Source organism: Ixodes scapularis, unplaced genomic scaffold (assembly GCF_016920785.2).
Source record: "Ixodes scapularis isolate PalLabHiFi unplaced genomic scaffold, ASM1692078v2 PGA_scaffold2__306_contigs__length_199485367, whole genome shotgun sequence".
NCBI lineage: Eukaryota > Metazoa > Arthropoda > Arachnida > Ixodida > Ixodidae > Ixodes > Ixodes scapularis.
In genome coordinates this window covers 4728014-4747013 of record NW_024609857.1, presented here as the reverse complement: position 1 = coordinate 4747013, position 19000 = coordinate 4728014, and the positions used below count along the sequence as shown (strand labels likewise).

General features: G+C 50.3%; 1 protein-coding gene across 1 annotated transcript in view; it reads right to left on the bottom strand.

Moving 5' to 3' along the window:
- LOC8025548 (rho GTPase-activating protein 18) overlaps nucleotides 1-19000 on the bottom strand; it is a 362823-nt gene that overhangs the window by 319915 nt on the left and 23908 nt on the right. The window contains exons 2-3 of the mRNA XM_029976143.4: nucleotides 13935-14057; nucleotides 8050-8106 (exon numbers count right to left, since the gene is read on the bottom strand). Coding sequence (XP_029832003.2) covers nucleotides 8050-8106; nucleotides 13935-14057 — 180 coding nt within the window. The remainder of the gene's footprint in view (nucleotides 1-8049; nucleotides 8107-13934; nucleotides 14058-19000) is intronic.

Below are 19000 nucleotides of genomic sequence, written 5' to 3'. Positions count from 1 at the left end.
GGGACTGTGGTGGTTTTGCCTTCGAGGTAGTCGATAAGCTTGTTTAGGTCTGGATCAGCTCGTTGTTGCTGAGCGAAGAAACTAGCACTAATCGCACATAGGAACGTGTCTTCGTCGTCCGTGTTTTCTGGTGGTGGGTCGACAGGTGCACGCGAAAGGCAGCCGGCGTCGGAGTGTTTGCGTTCCGACTCGTGTAGGACTATGAAGTCAAACTCCTGCAACCTCAAGCTCCAGCGTGCGAGGCGTCCGGAGGGGTCCTTTAAACTGGCGAGCCAACACAAAGAGTGGTGATCAGTGATTACCTTGAAAGGCTTGCCATATAGGTAGGGGCGAAATTTGAAAATCGCCCATACGATGGCAAGGAATCGTATGGGCGATTTTTTTTTTTTTTTCGTTTTTTTCGGTTTTTGACAAAGCGCGGCTGGCGCAGGCGACAACTTGCTCAAGTCTGTTCTGGTGTTGAACAAGAACGGCGCCGAGGCCTACAGAGCTGGCGTCGGTTGAACTGCTGTTTCGGCGTTCTCGTCGTAGTGGGCCAGTAACGGGGGCGACTGTAGGCGCAGCTGAAGCTCCCGGAACGCGTCTGCTTGCTCTGACTCCCAGGTAAACGGTACATCATCGTGCGTCAAGCACATGGGGGGCTCGGCAAGTTGAGAAAAGCCCTTGACAAAACGTCTGTAATAAGCGCAAATGCCTAGAAACCTACGAACAGCTTTTTGGCGGCTGGCTGCGGGAAGCGTGCAATAGCTGCAGTTTTCTGGGGATCCGGATGAACTCCACTTCCACTAACAATGTGTCCCAGAAATTTTAGTTCTTCGTAAGCGAAGTGGCACTTCTCCGTCTTAAGTGTTAGTCCTGAAGACTTAATTGCTTCGAGTACCGTTTCCAGTCTCCGTAGGTATTCATGGAAGCGCGTGGAGAACACGACAACATCATCGAGATATACGGGGCAGGTCTGCCATTTGAGCTCTGTCAACACAGTGTCCATAACTGTTTGAAACGTTGCTGGCGCTGAGCAGAGGCCGAAGGGCATGACTTTAAACTCATACAGCCCGTCGGGGGTTATGAAAGCTGTCTTCTCCCGATCCCTCTCGTCGACCTCGATCTGCCAATATCCCGTCTTGAGGTCCATCGAAGAGAAGTATTTCGCGTGGCTTAATCGGTCTAGAGTGTCGTCGATTCGGGGCAAAGGATACACGTCCTTCTTAGTGATTTTGTTTAGCCGACGATAATCAACGCAGAACCTGAGGGTGCCATCTTTTTTCTTCACAAGAACGACAGGCGATGCCCAAGGGCTTTTCGAGGGTTGAATAATGTCGTCAGAAAGCATCTCTTTAACTTGATGTTGAATTGCCTCGCGCTCCTTGAATGAACTCAATAAGGAGATTGTCGGAGGGGGTGTGCGTCCTCGTAAGTTATGATTCGATGTCTCGCAATCCGGGTTTGCCGGATTTTCGAAGAGGATGAGAAAGAGTCGTGGTAGCGTTGAAGTAGGTGCTGTAGTCGGTCCTGTTTTTCCCGAGACAACGCAAGGTTTACATCGAATGCGGGAGCAGCCTCTTCCGTTACGGAAATTGTCGAGCTTGTATCGGAGAGGGTCAGAGCATTACTGACCTCTGCGGTGTCCTCTAGGGAAGCAAGTGAGGTGCCCCGGCTGAGATGCTGGTATTCCGAAGTGAAGTTTGTTAGCAGGATAATCGCTTGTCCTTGTTTAAGGCGGGCGACTCCCCTCGCAACCGAGATTCCTCGTTGAAGCAGCAGAGATCTGTTGGTTTCAACGACTCCCTCGTAATCTCTGGATACGGCAGCTGTTACAGAGACAAGGGCACTTGAGCGGGGTGGTAACATAACATGCTCGTCGAGTAGTGTAAGTGACGTCGGCTGGACGTTGGGCGGGATGGCGTGCTCTGTAGAAAATGTGACAGACTTTGATTTGAGATCGATGACAGCGCTGTGCTCAAGAAGAAAATCCATACCCAGGATAACGTCCCGCGAGCACTGGTGCAAGACGACGAACGTCGCAGGATAAGTGAAATGGCGGATTGTAACCCTCGCTGTACATCGTCCGCTGGGAGTCACAAGATGACCTTCCGCTGTACGAATCAGAGGGCCGTCCCAGGGGGTCGTCACTTTCTTTAGAGCTCTTGCAAACTGTCCGCTGATAACGGAGTAGTCAGCGCCCGTGTCGACGACAGCGTTTATGTTGCGTCCGTCGAGAGATACGTTCAGGTCGGCAGTGGTCGGCAGGGCGTCGTCGGGACGTCGTGACGTCGAATCGCGGCTGCGTCGGTGCTGGTTGGGAGGATGTTCGTGACCGTGCTGTACAGCAACCCCACCTCCAGGGGTTGCTGCCCTCAGTTTCCCCTACCGGGGCTGGGCGACCTGCGTCTCGCGCCTTCTGAAGAGGGACGGCGTTGTGGCGAAACAGATCGACTGGGCGATGGAGACCGTGAGAAGCGCCGGGGTCCTCGCCCAGGCTCAGCAAAATAGTGTTGGATTTCTTGTGGTCGCTCTCCAACCCGGGGGCGTGGAGCGTCGCTAGAAAAACCTCGAAGTCCAAGTCGGCGGTATGGGCAGAAGCGGTATACGTGACCGGCTTCTCCACAGTGAAAGCAAAGAGGGCGGTGATCAGGCGTGCGCCAGATTTCGCTCTTCGGCGTGCCAGGGCGTCGTGGGGTGGCAGGAAAAGTGTTGGCGGGAGGCGGATGGTGATCTGATAATGGTGCCCATTGAGGGTTCGGGAGGTGGGCAGGTCTACGAGCAGCGGCAGCATACGTCATAGCCTGGGGTCGTCGGGCGTCTGGTGAAATATCCATTGAGCTCAACGCTTGCTGCAGTTCTTCTCGTATGACCTCCGACAATGATGAGGCTTGAGGTTGCTGCGTCGTTGGAAATAGCTTCCGCAGCTCTTCGCGCACGACGATTCGAACGGTGTCCCGCAACGTCTGGGCGTCAACTACACGGGTTTCGGCGTAGGTGGCGGAAATCGCTGGCACCTGTCGATCGTATTGCCTCGTTCGCATGTCAAGGGTCCGCTCAATGGTTGAAGCCTCGGCGACAAACTCCACAATAGTCTTTGGAGGGTTGCGTACCAGTCCGGCGAAGAGCTGTTTTTTCACTCCCCTCATAAGGATCCGGAGCTTTTTGTCTTCGGTCAAGTCGGGGTCGGCGCGCCGGAACAAACGCTTCATTTCTTCAACAAAGACCAACACTGTCTCGTTGGGGTGCTGAAGACGTGTTTGGAGCAGCAGCTCGTCTCGCTCTTTTCATAGGACCGTGGAAAATGCTTGCAGAAAGCAAGCCGCGAACGAGTCCCACGTTATCAGTAGGCGTTCCTGGTTCTCAAACAACGTCCTTGCCGAGTCTTCTAGGGCGAAAAACGCATGGTTGAGTTTTTGTTCAGTACTCCACCTGTTAAAGGCAGCCACCCGCTCGAACTGTTGCCGCCAGTCGTCGGCCTCTTCTTGCGGAAACCCGTGAAAAGAAGGGGGGTCCCGTAATCGTTGGAACATGACCGGCGATGGTAGTCTACGTTCTTCCCGATTGTTGGCCATTGTTGTTTTTCTTGTCCTCTTCACAGAAAGAAATCCGCACTCCGGGGACAGACCTTGGAGGCGACGGCTTCTGCAGTGCACGGGGGTGACGTCAATGGGGCTTGGTCGGCGAGGACTGTTATCTCGGCTGCTAAGAGGAGTCCGGGGCATACGTCGTACCCCGCACCTCCACCAGATGTCACGTAGGCGAAGGAAACGTTGGCAGTGGTAGGACCCAAGAAGGGTTTAATGAGCGTACTGCAAAGCAGGATCAAAGAAAAAGGCGAAGGGCCGGTCCGGTCGATTTTCTGAGAGCTCTTCGAGATTGCGCGGGCACGAGAGAGCGCCAGGCGTGAGCCCCGTGCAGAACCGAAGCAACATATGTCTAACCTCCGTAAATCTGGAGGGCAGCTGCGAATGAGCATTTGTTTAATTGCCGAGTACATAAGGCGGTTGAGCCGTCACCAGGGTCATGATTCCTCACTCATGCGCGATTCATTACGTCTGTATTTGCCTTTTCTGTGCATGTAACAATCGCATGTGGTGTATGTCGGTTGGTAACTCGTTTCTCTGAAAAAATAACGTCCCTGGGACGATGCTACTTGATCGCGTGCAACCCATTTTGAGGGTCCAGCATCCTAAGGCGGTGCGTAACACCGCTAGGGTGCTAGCCCTGGAGCAACCATGAATTTGTCAGGACCCCAGCCCCCTTCACACGACCAGCATAAGGGTGCCCGTAGCCAAGGGACTTCTTTGGGGCCAATCAGTTGACGATCCTCCGCCCGTGGCGTGTGCTGGCGTCCCAAGAGTACGGGCTGATTTGCCGCTTGCGAAGGGCCCTATTGGCGAGCAGATGGAACTATAGGGGGGCAGTTTCATTATCATCATCATCACCCCAAACAATCACTGTGTGGCAGACAACTCCAACACTCGCCAAGCGTACGCCGCATCGTTTCCACGCTCGCGGCATATTGATTTGTAGCGATATGGTGCGCACTCCCTGCATACCGCAGTGCTCGAAGCATGCTTTGGAACCGGGTATATACAGCGCGGAGCACGCGACGATGCGAACACTGTCCCCTAGTGCAACGCTGCACTCGATGACATGATCGCAGTTGAGCCCCTCCTTCAACGAGCCCATTTTTGTGAGAATCATCTTCGATTCGAGCCCTGGAATGCAAGGTCTGTTTAGCCGTGACTGTGTTTGCCACCGCTATATATAGAAGTAGCTTTTTCTTTTTTTTAAATACATTTTTTTTTTTTTAGGGCGCGTACCTTCTTGTCGTTGTGTTTTTGGCGCCTACCTACCTGATCGTGAACCAACTGGCCCAAATTTCCACTTTCATGAATCATGCACTTGTGGCGTTCCTGCCACAACGCGGGGAAACAAAGAACACCCACAGCATCCCTTCGAGCCTGTTATGCCGAACCAGGCAATGAGCTCCCGTCCAGTCCACCGCAGCAGGGCGCAGGATATTTTCGACGCTGAGTGACCGGTCCCCCTCGCTCTCCCTCCCAGATATGGCGGCCGGTTCTGCTGCTCATCTCACAGGGGACGCCATATTGTTGGACTGAAATCGCAGCACATGCTCAAAACTATACTCGGGGACAACTTTTGGGAGTATTTCAGAAGAAGTACCGCGCGTGCGCTGCTTTGGTCGGCGATCAAGGTACGCACGCGCTTATACCTTGGTCTTCACTGCCAGGTACACGAGTATGCACGTCCAACGTCCACACATTCAGTGTTCTTGGAAGACGATAAATGGGGGCTACTTGTGAGCATGCGCTGTCACCAACGTCCAACAATATGGCGCCCCATGAATTATACGAGGCCATGGTCTACATCAGGGGCCTCAAACACGCGGCCCGCGACTCGCCGGGATGCGGCGCCCACACATCGAGCAGCTGCGAACACCGTTATTATGCTGGAGCGCTATATGCCTCATAAGTAATGGTCTCATGACGTCAGTTCATTTACGCATAAACAAACCTCTACTCTTGTGACACCCTCATGTGTTTGTTTGTTTGTTTTTTATTCCGCTTTTTTTTACCGAGTATCATTTCGTTTTGTATTTTGCTCCTCAGCTGTTGCACATGATACTCCCCTGCACGGCAGTCCCATACTACAAGCGAGAGCTCTTTAGGAGGCAGCTCGGCCCACGAACTCTCGTTCAGCCGGAGCAACTTCCAAAGATAAAGCTATGAGCTCGGGTTTTTAGCAGTCAAGATATACCACTAATGCACAATGATTCTCTCGTTATGCTGGTATAAAAACTGTCAGGATAAAAAAAAACAGTCGTATGGGGAGTTTTCCCTTTTAGACACGTTGAACTTGCTTTTTCCCGAGGGAATTCAGCAACACGGCAACGAGAATGTGTTCGCTCCCTTGTTCTGGTAAAAAATGCAAGCACGTGTAGCGGCTTAAACCTTATCGCAACAGCAACAGACCCAAAGTAATCGCATAAAGAAACCAAAGCTAAAGCTGTGCCAAATAAAATGAAGAGTTAACAAAAAGTAGAGAGCACGAGGTCCCTATTCAACTCTCAATTAAATGTATCGCTGAGAGACTCGGTTACTCTGTAGCATAAAAACCGTAACTTTCTTTAGTTGTTTTTCTACTAAAAAAAAAAAATTCCCTTCCCCCCCTTCCCCGCTTTACGTCGGCCCTCGACCTTGTGGGGCTGGGCTATATGCCGCCCCATCCAAGTTAGAGGCCCCTTGTTTATACTCTAAAAAAAGTCCGTTCTTAAAAGGTTCTTCGACGCCCCAAAAACTCTTTCAACTCGTGAAAGACGGTTTTGCCTCAAGCACTATCGCTCCCTGGCGCACTAGAAAAGCGACTGCGCGTTGAAGAACTCTTTCGCATCACAAAAAGAGCTTAAAAGGACCCGTTTGATTTTTTTACGAAGAACACTTTTAGGAGGTCTCGCGCTCTTTCCGTTCGGAGCGTCTGCTCTTGAAGGACGCTGGCTTGAACACCGCGCCAGAGACCTCTCTTCTTGAACGCGTTCATAAAACAGTTCTTGCCGTCGTTGAGGGACGAAACTAGGGTCACTGACGAGGCAGTGTCCATGCCAATAGGCGCAGCGTAAGTACCAAGTTCTCCGTGACGCGGGGCACTCAGCAAATGACGTTAAAAACAAGCGCATCTCTCATATAGAAGCTTGGGAAACCAGGCCCGCCATAGGCTGCCACTAGCCGCGTACCGATGACGCACCTGGTAAGTCCCTTGAAACTTCTTGTTTAAGTAACAACAGCCAATATAAATGACAAAACACATTGCGCTGGAACAAACTGGCGGCATTCACTTCAAACCTCTGCTGTGCGCCGCCATTCGCTTCCTGAAACCTGCACCGTCACGCAGTCGGCGCTTCAAAGAATGTCGCTACTTGTACGAAGCTCTTACGTAGGTACTTAAGCACCTGATGGCGCCGCTTGCAACCGAGGCATGCATTATCTGGCAGCTAAGACCCGCGCGATGTCCACACTTATGTATAGACATTTTCCACAGGGGCGCCGCCATCTTGAATTGTCGTCACTTCCAGTATGGGCGACGAAAAAATAATAAAACGTTTCAACCTGTAACTAGCAAAATAATAGAGGGGAGCCAAAACGAGAATGTGTGACGGTTAGGCTTATATCCTAAATGTCTTCTATTGACGTGGCGACGGCAAAACAATGTTTTCGCCCATACTGGAAGTGACGACAATTCAAGATGGCGGCGCCCTTGTGGAAAAGGTGTATATATCTTACATCGTTGTATAGGGCGTTTTCACCGACGTCATCTCGTTCGCCATTTTGTTGTTACGAGCAGTCTGGCGCACGCAAAAGGCGAGCACTGCGAAGATTCACATCACACCCCCAAATTGGTAGTGCACAAAAGCTTATTGGTTTCATAACGTTGACATGCTACAACAAAATGGGGGACTGACGTCATGTGACCCTATCCGCACTTTTTTGTTTAGCAACAAACTCAGTGGCGCCATCTATTGGGTAGCCTCGGCATACTTCCGGTTCACGTATATTTCCAATTTTCTTTAATAACCATCATTTAATTGTAAGAGTGAATGAAGTCTGGCATTGCTATAAGTGGCCGTTTCCGGAGGATAGCGTGTATATGTTATTTTGCTGCCAAACCCGCTGTCAATATTCCGCGACCACTTTTCTTGGCAATGCAGTGGAAGGTACAGGCACGCGTTCTCCCTCTCATTTTGAGCGCAGCAAAAAGCTGTGCGCGTGCTGTCCTTCTCTCCCAGGAAATGCCAAGAAAAGTTGTGCAGGGCGCACGCTGGCGCCACCACGTTTGAACTCGCGCGAGGAAGAGCGAATAGGCCAACACGCTGTCAAACCGGCGTTTGTCGGGTGTGGGCACTGCACATGCACAGCACATGCGCAGAATACAACAGCGCAGCGGAGTGACGTCGGAGTCTATATAATGCCGCAATCTCATTGGCTGATTAGAGCGTTTCTTCAGCTGGCAACTAGTGTTGGCGTCTGGCAGACAGGAGCCACTCACCGTCCCGGAGCACGAAGTCCAGGCCGACTTCCCGGAGCCAGTCTGCGTCTTGCTCCTCTGCACGAAAGGAGCACACAGAGTCAACCAAACGCCCATCCAGACTGCTGCGCCCTCCTTCCTCAGCTGGCCAATGGCTCGCAGCTCTGGATGCGAGGCACCATGCACTCGGAGAGGCCAATTTAGGGGTGGCACAAAATCAACAAAAGGACCAGCCTGTCTGGCCGCCGAGTGCACTTGCATGTCGCCAGCGGACGTCGCATAACTCGTTATGGGTTTTCCTGTTTGGTCCGAGTAGCGATTCGATAGACCCTGCTTCTGTTTAGAACGAAAGCCGCCTCTGGCTGCCCACGCAAGAGACTTCCGATCGCTCCATTGCAACAGGGCTTCCGAGTTCGTTGGTGTGAAATTTTCTGGGACGATTAAAAAATCTCCAAGGTTGAGTTTAGCGAGGGCCTTCTGCCCAGCCATTCAACATATAAGAGGTGATGGTACGGGAGTATTAAAAAATCTCCAACAAGTATCTCACTAACCGGTCCTTTAGCTAACTTCCTCAAGAACTGGTTATAAAATATTTCATGAACGTTACAAGAAGTGGTTCTATGGTGGGGATTGTTTGTCCTCTCAATTGACTGGAAGTTCGCTCGGACGTAAATTGCTAACAGCGCCTTTTTTCGTCGCTTTCGGGGAAAGCGTTTAAATTTAGAGCATTCTTAACTTGCATCCGACTATAGGACATGTAGGAAGCAAAGATGCCATGCACATAAATTCTGCTGCGCGTATTTTCTCGCTCGTTCATCAGCGAACAATTCTGGGAGTACCTTCCCGGATTGGACGCAGCAGCGTCGTCTCTGTTCGGTTTGTGTTCAGCCTCAATCTTCCGGCAAAAGAAGAAGACGGCATTCACGGCCGTTGAGCAAACTTCCAACTTCAGCAATAGAGAATTTTAGATACCGGGCCCCTGCGTTGGAGGCCCATAGGGGGACACGAGCGCAGAGACACTCGCGATGCCGGCTTAGTCACGTTTGCAAGCACGGCGCCCCGATCGGTGCCCCATGCGTGCAAGCACGTGCAGCATGCGCGCGATAGCTTTGGCTGGCCTCAAATTGCACGCGCTTGCTCACACAAGGAGGATAATGGCCGCCGCCATATGCCCTGTTTGCAAGAGACCACTTGCTGTATTACCGAAGCATCAAGGAGAATGAAGGGATTGGTGTTCCACGCGCCACACGCGCACGCCTTCGCCGTAGAAAAGGTTCGAAGTAAATAACCAAAATAAAGCGTTGACAAACGCGCGTGCAAGATGCCATTTGTTTTAGGTATTTGCTTTAGAAAAGTTGCTACTGCTGAGGCCAGCACGTGCGGCGCGTGGAACTGCAATCCCTGCATTCTCCTTGATGCTTGGGTAATATAGCATTAGGTCTATAGGAGGTATTCACTGGACGCCATATTTGAGGGCGATGTTCAGAGCGCATGCCCAGAACGAGCTCACATTAATAGCCTGCTAAGACCGGCAACCTTGATGGTGCTACAGTGCACGCTCCAACAGAACTGCGGAAGCTCGCCGTCAGCACGCGCTCAGCAGCCGCGCACACAGATATGGCCGCCAGTGAATAGGCGCTTTACCTCAGGTGTGCAAGGGCGCCGCCATAACTGACCTTCAGTTTTTGTTTCCTCTTATTCTGTTTACTTCACTTCGTCATTACCCTAGCAGGGCAGGTCATTGCCATTTTATATTCTACCGTGTCCTCGTACCCAGCGTTGTCCTTTGTGGAGGCTCGTCAACGTGGAGGCTTCAGTGGCTCGGCATCTGGCTAAGACAAGAGAAGGTCAGCAATGGCTGCTGTAATCTGGCGCGTGTGTACAGCGTCTATACTCCCTATAGGGTTTCGTCGCGTGCTTGAGTTGCTCGCTGGCAGCGCCAATACGACTATTAACCAAAATGAATAAGGTGGAAAATGTTTAAAAAACATCATAACAGAGTTCCGCTTAACAAATACTTTATGTTGCTTTGTGGCAAGTAAAGTAAGAGCAAATCTGCTTAATTTTTTCAGATCATTAAATGTTTGAATGTTTCAGGTCAAGACCACATCAATACGATTTAAACCTCCGATGCAATCATATATTTGCGCTTTAGCCGTTTTCCTTTTCACAAAAGCCTTTTTTACCCGGCCCTTGTAGCTCGCCTTCGTTCGATTTTTTTTGCGATTTCGCTCAACATTGGCTTAACTAAGGCGTCTGCAATGCACGCAAGGTCACCCCACCACCCCACTGCTTCCTAAGAGCGGTGATGTCTTCGAATGCGATCATTAACGCAAAGCCCAGTGTTTCCGACGTAGCTTCTGCCGCATGTCAGTATAGGATTCAGCAATTACTTCAGGATCAGGGGACATCACACACGCTGTAGAAGGCACGAACGGTCGCGCGTGTTGTCTTTGGCACGAGTCAAGTTGTCTCGCTTTATAGCTTTTGAGCCAGTTGCAAGTCAGCGCTTATGCGTGCCCTCCTTTTCTGTGTCTTCGTTCGTGTGCAAGATCAGCACTCAAGTTCTCCGCGGGTAAAGAGACGGTCCATCTCGTGATCGGGAGCCAGAATTTGTTGATAGTAGGGAGAGGCGCAGCTGGTTAGGTCTGGATGAGGAAAGACGAAATCTTCCGACATTCTCACCAACTGTTCCTCAGACTTGTCCAGTTTGAGAGCTAGTGTCTACGTCGCTCCTTCGGTCTTCTTTTTTCTGAGCAAGGCTCGACTCGTAGCCCAGAGCTTCGTGATCGAGATCTCGTCGGAGAGTGAAGCGCTGTAATCTAGCTAGCGGCGTGAGTCTAGTTTTTGGGCACACACCTTTGCTTCCACCGTTGCTCTAGTGGCTCGCCTGCCTTGTGGGGTTTTGCCCCCCCCTTTCAGCTCTTCTACACCAGTCGTTTGGCCCAGAGGCTGAGAAGGGAAATATCAGGGTTAAGAGCGTCTTCTTCGATGTTTTTCTTGATTGTGGCTGCCTGCAGGGCGCTGTTGAGGAGGCTCTCGGAGCTGGACCCTTCTGATATGTCTTCCTTCAGGGCGTCCCTGAACCTGTCCCACTGAAAGGTCTTCGCCACTCGTTTCTTTGTCACGTCCTTGGCCTTCTTTTTGAGCGAGAGCTCGAAAAGGATTGGGAACTGATCGCTACCCCATGGGTCCAGGAGACACTTTCATTTGTTATGCTTTATGTACTGATTTGTCGTCCATGATAGATAGGGTGTCGTGTTCTTCTGTCCGGCCCCTCCCAGTCTTGTATTGGTTCTCCTTCTTGTTTGCCAATTGCAAGCGGAATGTTTGCACCTCACTTATTAGGGCTTCCGCTCCTGGCGAAGCCTGCGCGTAGGCCCACGTTTGGTGTTGGAGTTTGAAATCTCCGCCCTAGTGCTTCTGTTCTCGGGGGTGGAGATCGTGCAGGTGGGCGATCCATCTGTGCTTTCTTGTATGAGTCTTGTCTCTAAGCGGTCTGTAGTAGATGGGCACACAAATGTGGTCCGTCGGCTGCACCGTTGCGCGAACTGCAACCACTTTTTGTTTTTCATCACAGTATGGGGTAAGGTCGACCTGGTGTTGATACCAGTCGCTCCGTGCGTAGACGATAGCTTTGCCTGGTGGGGAAGCCGAGTGGCCTGGACGCTTGGATGTGATTGATGGGCTGGAGTAGGCTGTGTAGCCACTATAGTTGATGCTTGACGTGTTAGTTTCCTGCAGCAGCATTACTTCAGGACGTTCATCTGGCTTGTCCAGGAGTCGTATCCGAAGCCCCACGCCCGCTTGCGAAGCCCCTGACAGTTCTACTGGGGTACCTTAATCATTCCCCCATAAAGAATTGGGCTGCGAGCGCCCGCTGATGATTGGCCTATCCTCCCTACTTTTTGTTTTTCCTCCTGCAGAGACCAGACGATGGTGTTGAGCCCGTTTAGCTCTGCCTTGAGCAAGTTGCCCGAGTTGCGCAATTATTGTGCTTCTGCCGTTGGCTATGGTAACGGTGGTGGCTATAAAGACCCTGCTTGACCTTGGCCCATAGGTTCTCACTGGGAGGCACCGGGGTCTTGACGGCTGGGTTTGCTATCTCCTGTTGTTGTTGCAGCTTGTGCTGTTCTCTGAAATTCTTGATGTTTTTCTGCATGTGTTTTGTGGTTTCCTGCCATGTGGGGCATTTGCGGTCGGTACACCAAGGTCCCTGGGCCGGGTCCGTTGGTCTTGGATGGTCGGCTCCGCATATAGCCGTATTCGGACATATATCGAACTCGTGTCCTGGACAGTGGCAGTGCCCGCATGTTCCTGCTTTTGGTTTGAACGGGAATACCCGCATTGATCTCTTGCCGTAAAGAACGGGTCGAGGCGTCTTCTCTCCGTCGAACGTGAGAACCGCCGTGTTCGACTTGCCAACTCTTCGAGAGGCCACCACGGGAGGCTTTTCTAACTCAATTTCTAAACTGAGGACGTCTTCTTGCAAGTCCTCTTCCTTGGGATATGTCATATATAACACTCTTGCTGTGTGTATTCCCATAGGTCCTGAAGACTTGTATGGGTACCTTGCCTTTCTCTTCACTGCCGATCTCTGTTATGAATTCTCAAGGGTCTCGGCTATCTCTTTCTAATCTGTGCGGACCGAAATCGTGTTAGCTTTCTCTCTAAGATGCATTGTGAAGGCCGTGGAGATATGAGTGCCCGTGAGGTGCATTTTGAGTTTTGAAAGTATGGGCTTGATCAAGACTTGTGATCAAGTCGAACGGATCCTATACTCGTACTGCCAGCGCCGGGTTGGCTTGGCTTTCTCGGCAGTTTGCTGACTCGGGTCCCCTCGGACCCGTTTTTTTTTTTTTTGTTTTTATACGACACCTGAGTCCAGCCAACCGTGCCCTCAGGTTCCGCTTGTGTAGCAGCTGGCTTCTCGCTGACCGCGTTCGTTGGTTGTCGGAGTGTCATCGCAGGTGCCGAACTGGCGCGGTTGTTCTCCACTGTATGCGGCGTTGTATTGGTGTGGGCGTAGCGCCGACTGCGGCCGGCGCTTCTTGCGTTTGTTTTCTACCTTGAGGGTTTATCGGAGCTTTCTTTGAAGCCGATTTCTTCTTCGTTTTGGTCGGCACAGTTTCGCGGATTTCTCTAAAAATGTTTCTGAATATGCCTATAAGGCTCCCTCGCCGGATACTCGCGAGAAGGGACCTTAAAGCCTGTTCAACTGAAAAAGCCGTGTTTGGAATTGTGGAGCGCTCACCGAAGCATACCACGGCAGGGTACTCCAGCGTTGGCTTTTTCAGTGACGGTGTGGCAAGACTTGCCGGTCCCGTCTCGACAGTGGTGGTTTCGGCGTTGCTCGCAATCTTCGTGTCCATGGCTTCGGGCTGACCGCTCGCATCGGCGGCTGGAACGTTGCTCGAAGTAGTGTGCCTTTCTTCTAATTCTCCCGTTGAGAAAACCTCTCCAGGAAGGCCGAATAATGAGCCCGAAATCGGCAGCTCTGTGCTGGTCATTTTGTTCGGGGAGCTCAAAAAAACGCGTCCGATTTCGTCAGTAGCTGCTTCTTCCTCCCCACTGGCTAGTGAGGTCGGTCTAATTTTTTTTAAAGTATTTTTCCCCAATAGCACGAGGGACTTAAAACCAACGCAGGTCTTTGTTATTAAGGGCATCAGAGACTATGATAATATTGATACAAATCAAAAGGTCGTTTATTCTTGGTTCCTTTAATAATGCTACGGCTAAAGTGAGTGCGAAATTATTTTACAAGAAACGAAGTTACAGCTGCAGTCGTTGGTAGGTATAAAAATAAAAACCCGAGATTCTATTGATTTTGTCGATTGGCTTTTCATATATCGAGTGCATTAGAAGTTCTTTCTGCATCAGAGGAAGAGTAGAGAAGAGCGAGGTACCTTCGGGCGGCGGGCGGTCCTCATCTTCATCGTCGTCGACGCGGAAGTGCTCGTACTCGCTCCAATAGTCGTCGAAATGGCGGCTGGCCTCGGCCCCACCAGGGCTGCTGCGACTCGCCTCGCCTGCGAACAACACGGGCCGTTAGCAGTACGCGCCCCGGGTTGCAGCCACCCAAACACAACCATCGTGGTCGGACTGGAGTGCGCAACGGTTAAGCTGAGATATACTTCGTTAGATTATTACCTGCGCGATCACTTCAAAGTAGTACACTGTATAAATTCTGGCCAAGTATTTTTGCACATTGCAACAAGCTCATGGCCTAGAATGCTATTAGGCATTGAAACATTAGACGAAAAACCCGGTCACACGGAAACGAAATGACGTGAGCGCGAGTTCTTCATCCCTCGCTTCAAAGTTGGCAACCGAGAAGTGCAAAGTTGTTGTAAGCGCTTTATTGACCATAGTGCAGGGTAAAGGGAATAGGGGAGTGCGTCGAGTAGCTCTCGGCTTCGACGTATCGCGTATCGCGCTCGTGACGTCAATAGTTCCTGCACGGCCAAGGATACTGATGTTGCGGGCCTTGCAGCTTGGTGGCTTCAACGCGTGACAATCTCGCCTAGTATCCGAGGACTGTACGCTTAATGGCCTATACATAGCTTGCCCATGACAGTACTATGCGGCCATGCCGGTATTTTATGTGCCACGAGCGATCGCTTCACCATGTTAGTTTCACAGCGCAGAAGTACTGGCTCGGGGGAAGCCGTAAGTAGAAATCAGTACCCAGCAATTGCGTATGCTTGGCCTGACAAAGGTCCCTGCATCGTTAGTTGAAGTTCCTATCTAACGCCTGCAAAGAACGGCAACCTTGATGGTGTAGAATGCATGTTGCAGAAGAACTGTGGAGCTAAAAATGCAGCCAATGCCCCAACCCCGAGAGCTCAAGGTCGCTGCTTTGAAACGTTGTTACGTAGAACGATCGAGCGCTCGCGGGGGATCGGTGGCCCAGTGGGCTAGCGCACACCAACGAGCTTGAGTAAACCTATAGAGCGCTAAACCAGCGGCCAAAAATGGCACCCCCTCCTCCCGGTTGCCGCCACCTTGCCTGTTTGCCACACTAGTGATCGCGTGACGTTAAGATGGCTACGCCCAGAGGTGGGCCAACGTTACTGGAGCAAGCTCAGTTTCGCAGCTCCCTATTCTCACCTGCAGGGGCAAGTGGACCAGGTGGCGGTCACGAGAACTAGCGGCGCTGCAGTCGGGTCTTGCTTCCCTGTCTCGCGCGTTGTCTGCTGCTACTGCGTTCAGAGCTTCCTTTTCTTTGAGAGCGCAGCTCTCAGGGGCCCGTTTCCGGCTTGAGCGGCGTCGGCGTCAGCGTAAGCGCGAGGTGACGTGACACCCCCCCCCCCCCCCCCCCCCCGAGGTCATGTGACCACCCCCCCACCCCCCGGAGGAGATTGAAGAATGAGGGGAGGGGGAGGAGAAGGAGGAGGCAAGGGGTATATCCTCCCCTCAGTACCCTTCCCTCCTCCTCAAGAGCTGCGCTCTAATAGACCCTTTCCGAAATTCAGTCTGGCCACTTTGATCACTATCATCATACCAATGGCGGCCTTCTAGTGACTGATAAAAAGACGACGTTGAAGAAGCTCCTAAGCGGATGATAAGTGCCTGTACATTCGGGAATCAGTACGACACGACATAGGAATGGAACAGAAGAGCTACGTAAGCGTTTATTTCTAATAATTCCGATTCAGTCAATCTGTGGGCAGCACACAATCGGCTTTAAAGCACTTTGGCGTATACAATTTTCTTGAGGCATCTGAGTGGGCTGGAGCAAGAACGCAGGTTCTTGGTCACCATCGAATTGAAAGCGATCGAGAAAAAACTCACACTGAACGATTCCTCGCGTGCCGTTGACTTGCAAAAGTGACGGTGCCGATACAAGTTCATTTCCGCCATTGATATCGCAAAACCTTAACCGCTTTACGAGCCACCAGATGGCACTGAATTTCGTAAAGGTCTATTCGGCGTTACAGGCAGTAAACGGCTTTGGCTTTTCCTTTTCTTTCTTTTTTTTTTTAGTTCCATGTTTATAATAGCAAAAAAAGATGATGAAGATGAAGTGTAATACACCACAGAGATCAGAGTCAGCGCATCGTGAGTGTTCTTTCTTTGAGTGTTGGGAATTTATTTTTGTGAGCGCCTGTTTCCTTGCGCTGTGAAGTGTTAGTATGAATCAACAACTCGCCCAAGCTCAAGTATTGCTATTCAGACTAGGCGGGCTAGACAATCCGGAAGCAAGATTCGACTGCAGCGCTGCTTGTACTCGTGACCGCCACTGAGCCCACGTCGCAGACGGAGCTGTGAAACTGAGCTTGCTCCAGTAACGTTGAGGTGGGCCAGATCCACCAGCTCCGCCTATGGACGGGAATGCGGCCACGGTCCGCCATCTTTTTGTTAGAGTTATATTATCTCTAGCCATCATAGTAATATGGCGGACAGCGCTATGGCTAGAGTGTACTAGAAGAAACGAAAGGGGCGAGCTACAGGCTCCGCTCATGCTTTCAGTAGCACCTCAAAGTGTGGAAAGCCATCAGGTGGACCCAAGCCACTTCGATCGCAGCGCCACCTTCGTAGAGTGTACTAGAAAGGACTGAGTGAGACGACCGAAGCGTTTTTTCGGCGCCGCCGCTCCTGGAACGATCTTGGCGTTGGAAAGCAACGCGTTTTTCACAAAAACCGGCTAATCCGAACCGTTTCGCTCGTAGTGCCCGAGAGGGCGCTACGAGCGAAGTGGCTTGGATGAGCCGGTTTTTTACATATGCGGAGGTACCTAAATAGCACCCCGGTCGCCCCACTCGGTCCTTCTAGTGCACTCTACTGCGGCGGCAGGCTGCCATAAGAATAGCCGTGGGCAGTGATCTGTATTGTAGTAGGCGGGATCGCGGATCGGGAGCCCGTCGGTGTCGCCACCGGCGGCCATTGCTTGACACCAGGCAATACACACAAGTCTTTGGGAGAAACTCAGAAAAGTCAGGATATTGAAGCATGTACGCTGTACTCGGGTGCGAGTATTTTATGGTGTGCTGCGATCCTCATGTCGGGTGTTTGAAGATCGAATCGGTATTCGTCAAACGTTCGAACGCCGATTAAAAAAAAAAATCAAACGTACCGGAGCACCTGCGGCTGAGCTGGCAAGCTTGCTCTCGTAGTGGAGTAAACAAAGGAACTTGCCGTCAATGAGGCCGTCCTCGGGGAAGCCCAGAAGTCGATGAATGACAAAGAAATTTCACCTCGACAGCGGCTTTCCGGGAGTGAGCCAAGTCCGCGTAGGAAATCTATTCTAATATGTAATCTTCCATGAATAAAGCTGATGAGCTAACTGTTCTCTTTGGCGATCTAACGCGTTGCTCGTGCATTTTCGATACCATTTTTTTTTTTTTTTGTCTGAAACTTGGTATCGGGCTGATATTGATGTTGTACGTATTCCGGAGTGCAATTCTTTTTATATCAATCACACAGAAAAGCGTGGCGGGGGCGATGCTGTACGGATAAAAGTAGCTGTCTGTGATACGCTATCTGACCACCCTCTTTCCAACTGTGATACTGAAATGCCTGCCGTGAAATCTGGGCGCAATACATTCTCGGTTGTCTATCAACCACCTCACAAGAACTTCGAGGAATTTTTTTGGACATTTGAAGGTGAAACTTTTTTTATTTAGTTCTGAAGACTCTTTGTTTATCGAAGCTGACAATTTTAATATTGGAATGGCTACGAACAACCCAATGCTGCAGTAAATGTTACTCACACTTCATTCTACGAGTTTTCAAAATGTAATTAACAATCCAACGCGCATCAGAGCTTCTTCCGCTTCTATTTTAGATTAAATTATTACTACTATTAACGACACATTTCTTTTCCGGTCCTATTGCCGCCGATATTAGCAATCGCCTATCGATCTCCTTGCGTACAGAAAACAGAATTCGTCCGAACGAGATCGCTAAAATGCGTCTTCAGCTAATATCTCAAGATGTGTCGTCGTCTTCTTACCTTGTCCTAGTCTTTTGGGGCTTGTTTTTCCCATTATGAACCAACTGGCCCAACTCACCATTTTGTTGCAAGAAAGACTCGACCTTTTTGAGAATCGTATTGCCTTGGATGGATGAGAGCCCCATTGACAACAAGGCCGCTGCAGATTATGCTTTTAACGGGTTTCTACACCTTTTCCCATTGGTATATAATGAATGTTTTCACACTATAAAAATTACATCCTGCGAAAGTGCGCGTAAACCCTGGCTGACTAGACGTTTAATTACACTCGTTAAAAAGAAATACAAACTGCTTGCAACGTTTATTACAAACAAAAATCCTACCGTGCTAGCAGAATACAAGTCCTTACGAAACCGACTAAACGGGGCAATTAAATCGGCGAGAAACGTCTATTATAATAATTTCTTTCCTCACCATTTTTCTAGTAATCGCACAGAAAAATGGAAGCGTCTAAATCTGCTCCTGAATAGACGTACTACTACCCCAGTGATCAGAAGCTTAACAGCCAACGGAACTGAGCTATCGGGTTCAGGTCTTGCTACATCATGCAATTATTTTTTTTTTTTCGACTATAGGCGACAGCCACTACAATTCCGACATTTTTGGTCTTCTAAAAGAAAGGTTGGCGGAATCAATATTCTTTGAACCGACTGAATAGCTTGAGGTTTCTTCAATATGCAGAAGTCTAAAATATACGGATAGCCTCGAGTCCCATAATATAGAAAGTCGCCGGATAAAATATGTTTCGCGATTAATTGCACCATGCCTGACACATCTTTATAATGCAGCGCTTATGACGGGACACTTTCCAACAGCTATGCAGCTAGCTAGAGTAGCTGTAATTTATAAAAAAGGAAATAAGAACGACTCAATATCTATACTTCCGTTTTTTTTTTTTGTTTGTTTTTTTTCTAAAAAAGTTAGAACGAATAGTTCATTGCCGCCTCAATTATTTTTAAGGTATTCTGTAATATCCGATAGCCAGTATGGGCTCGCTAAAAATAGATCAAACGAACA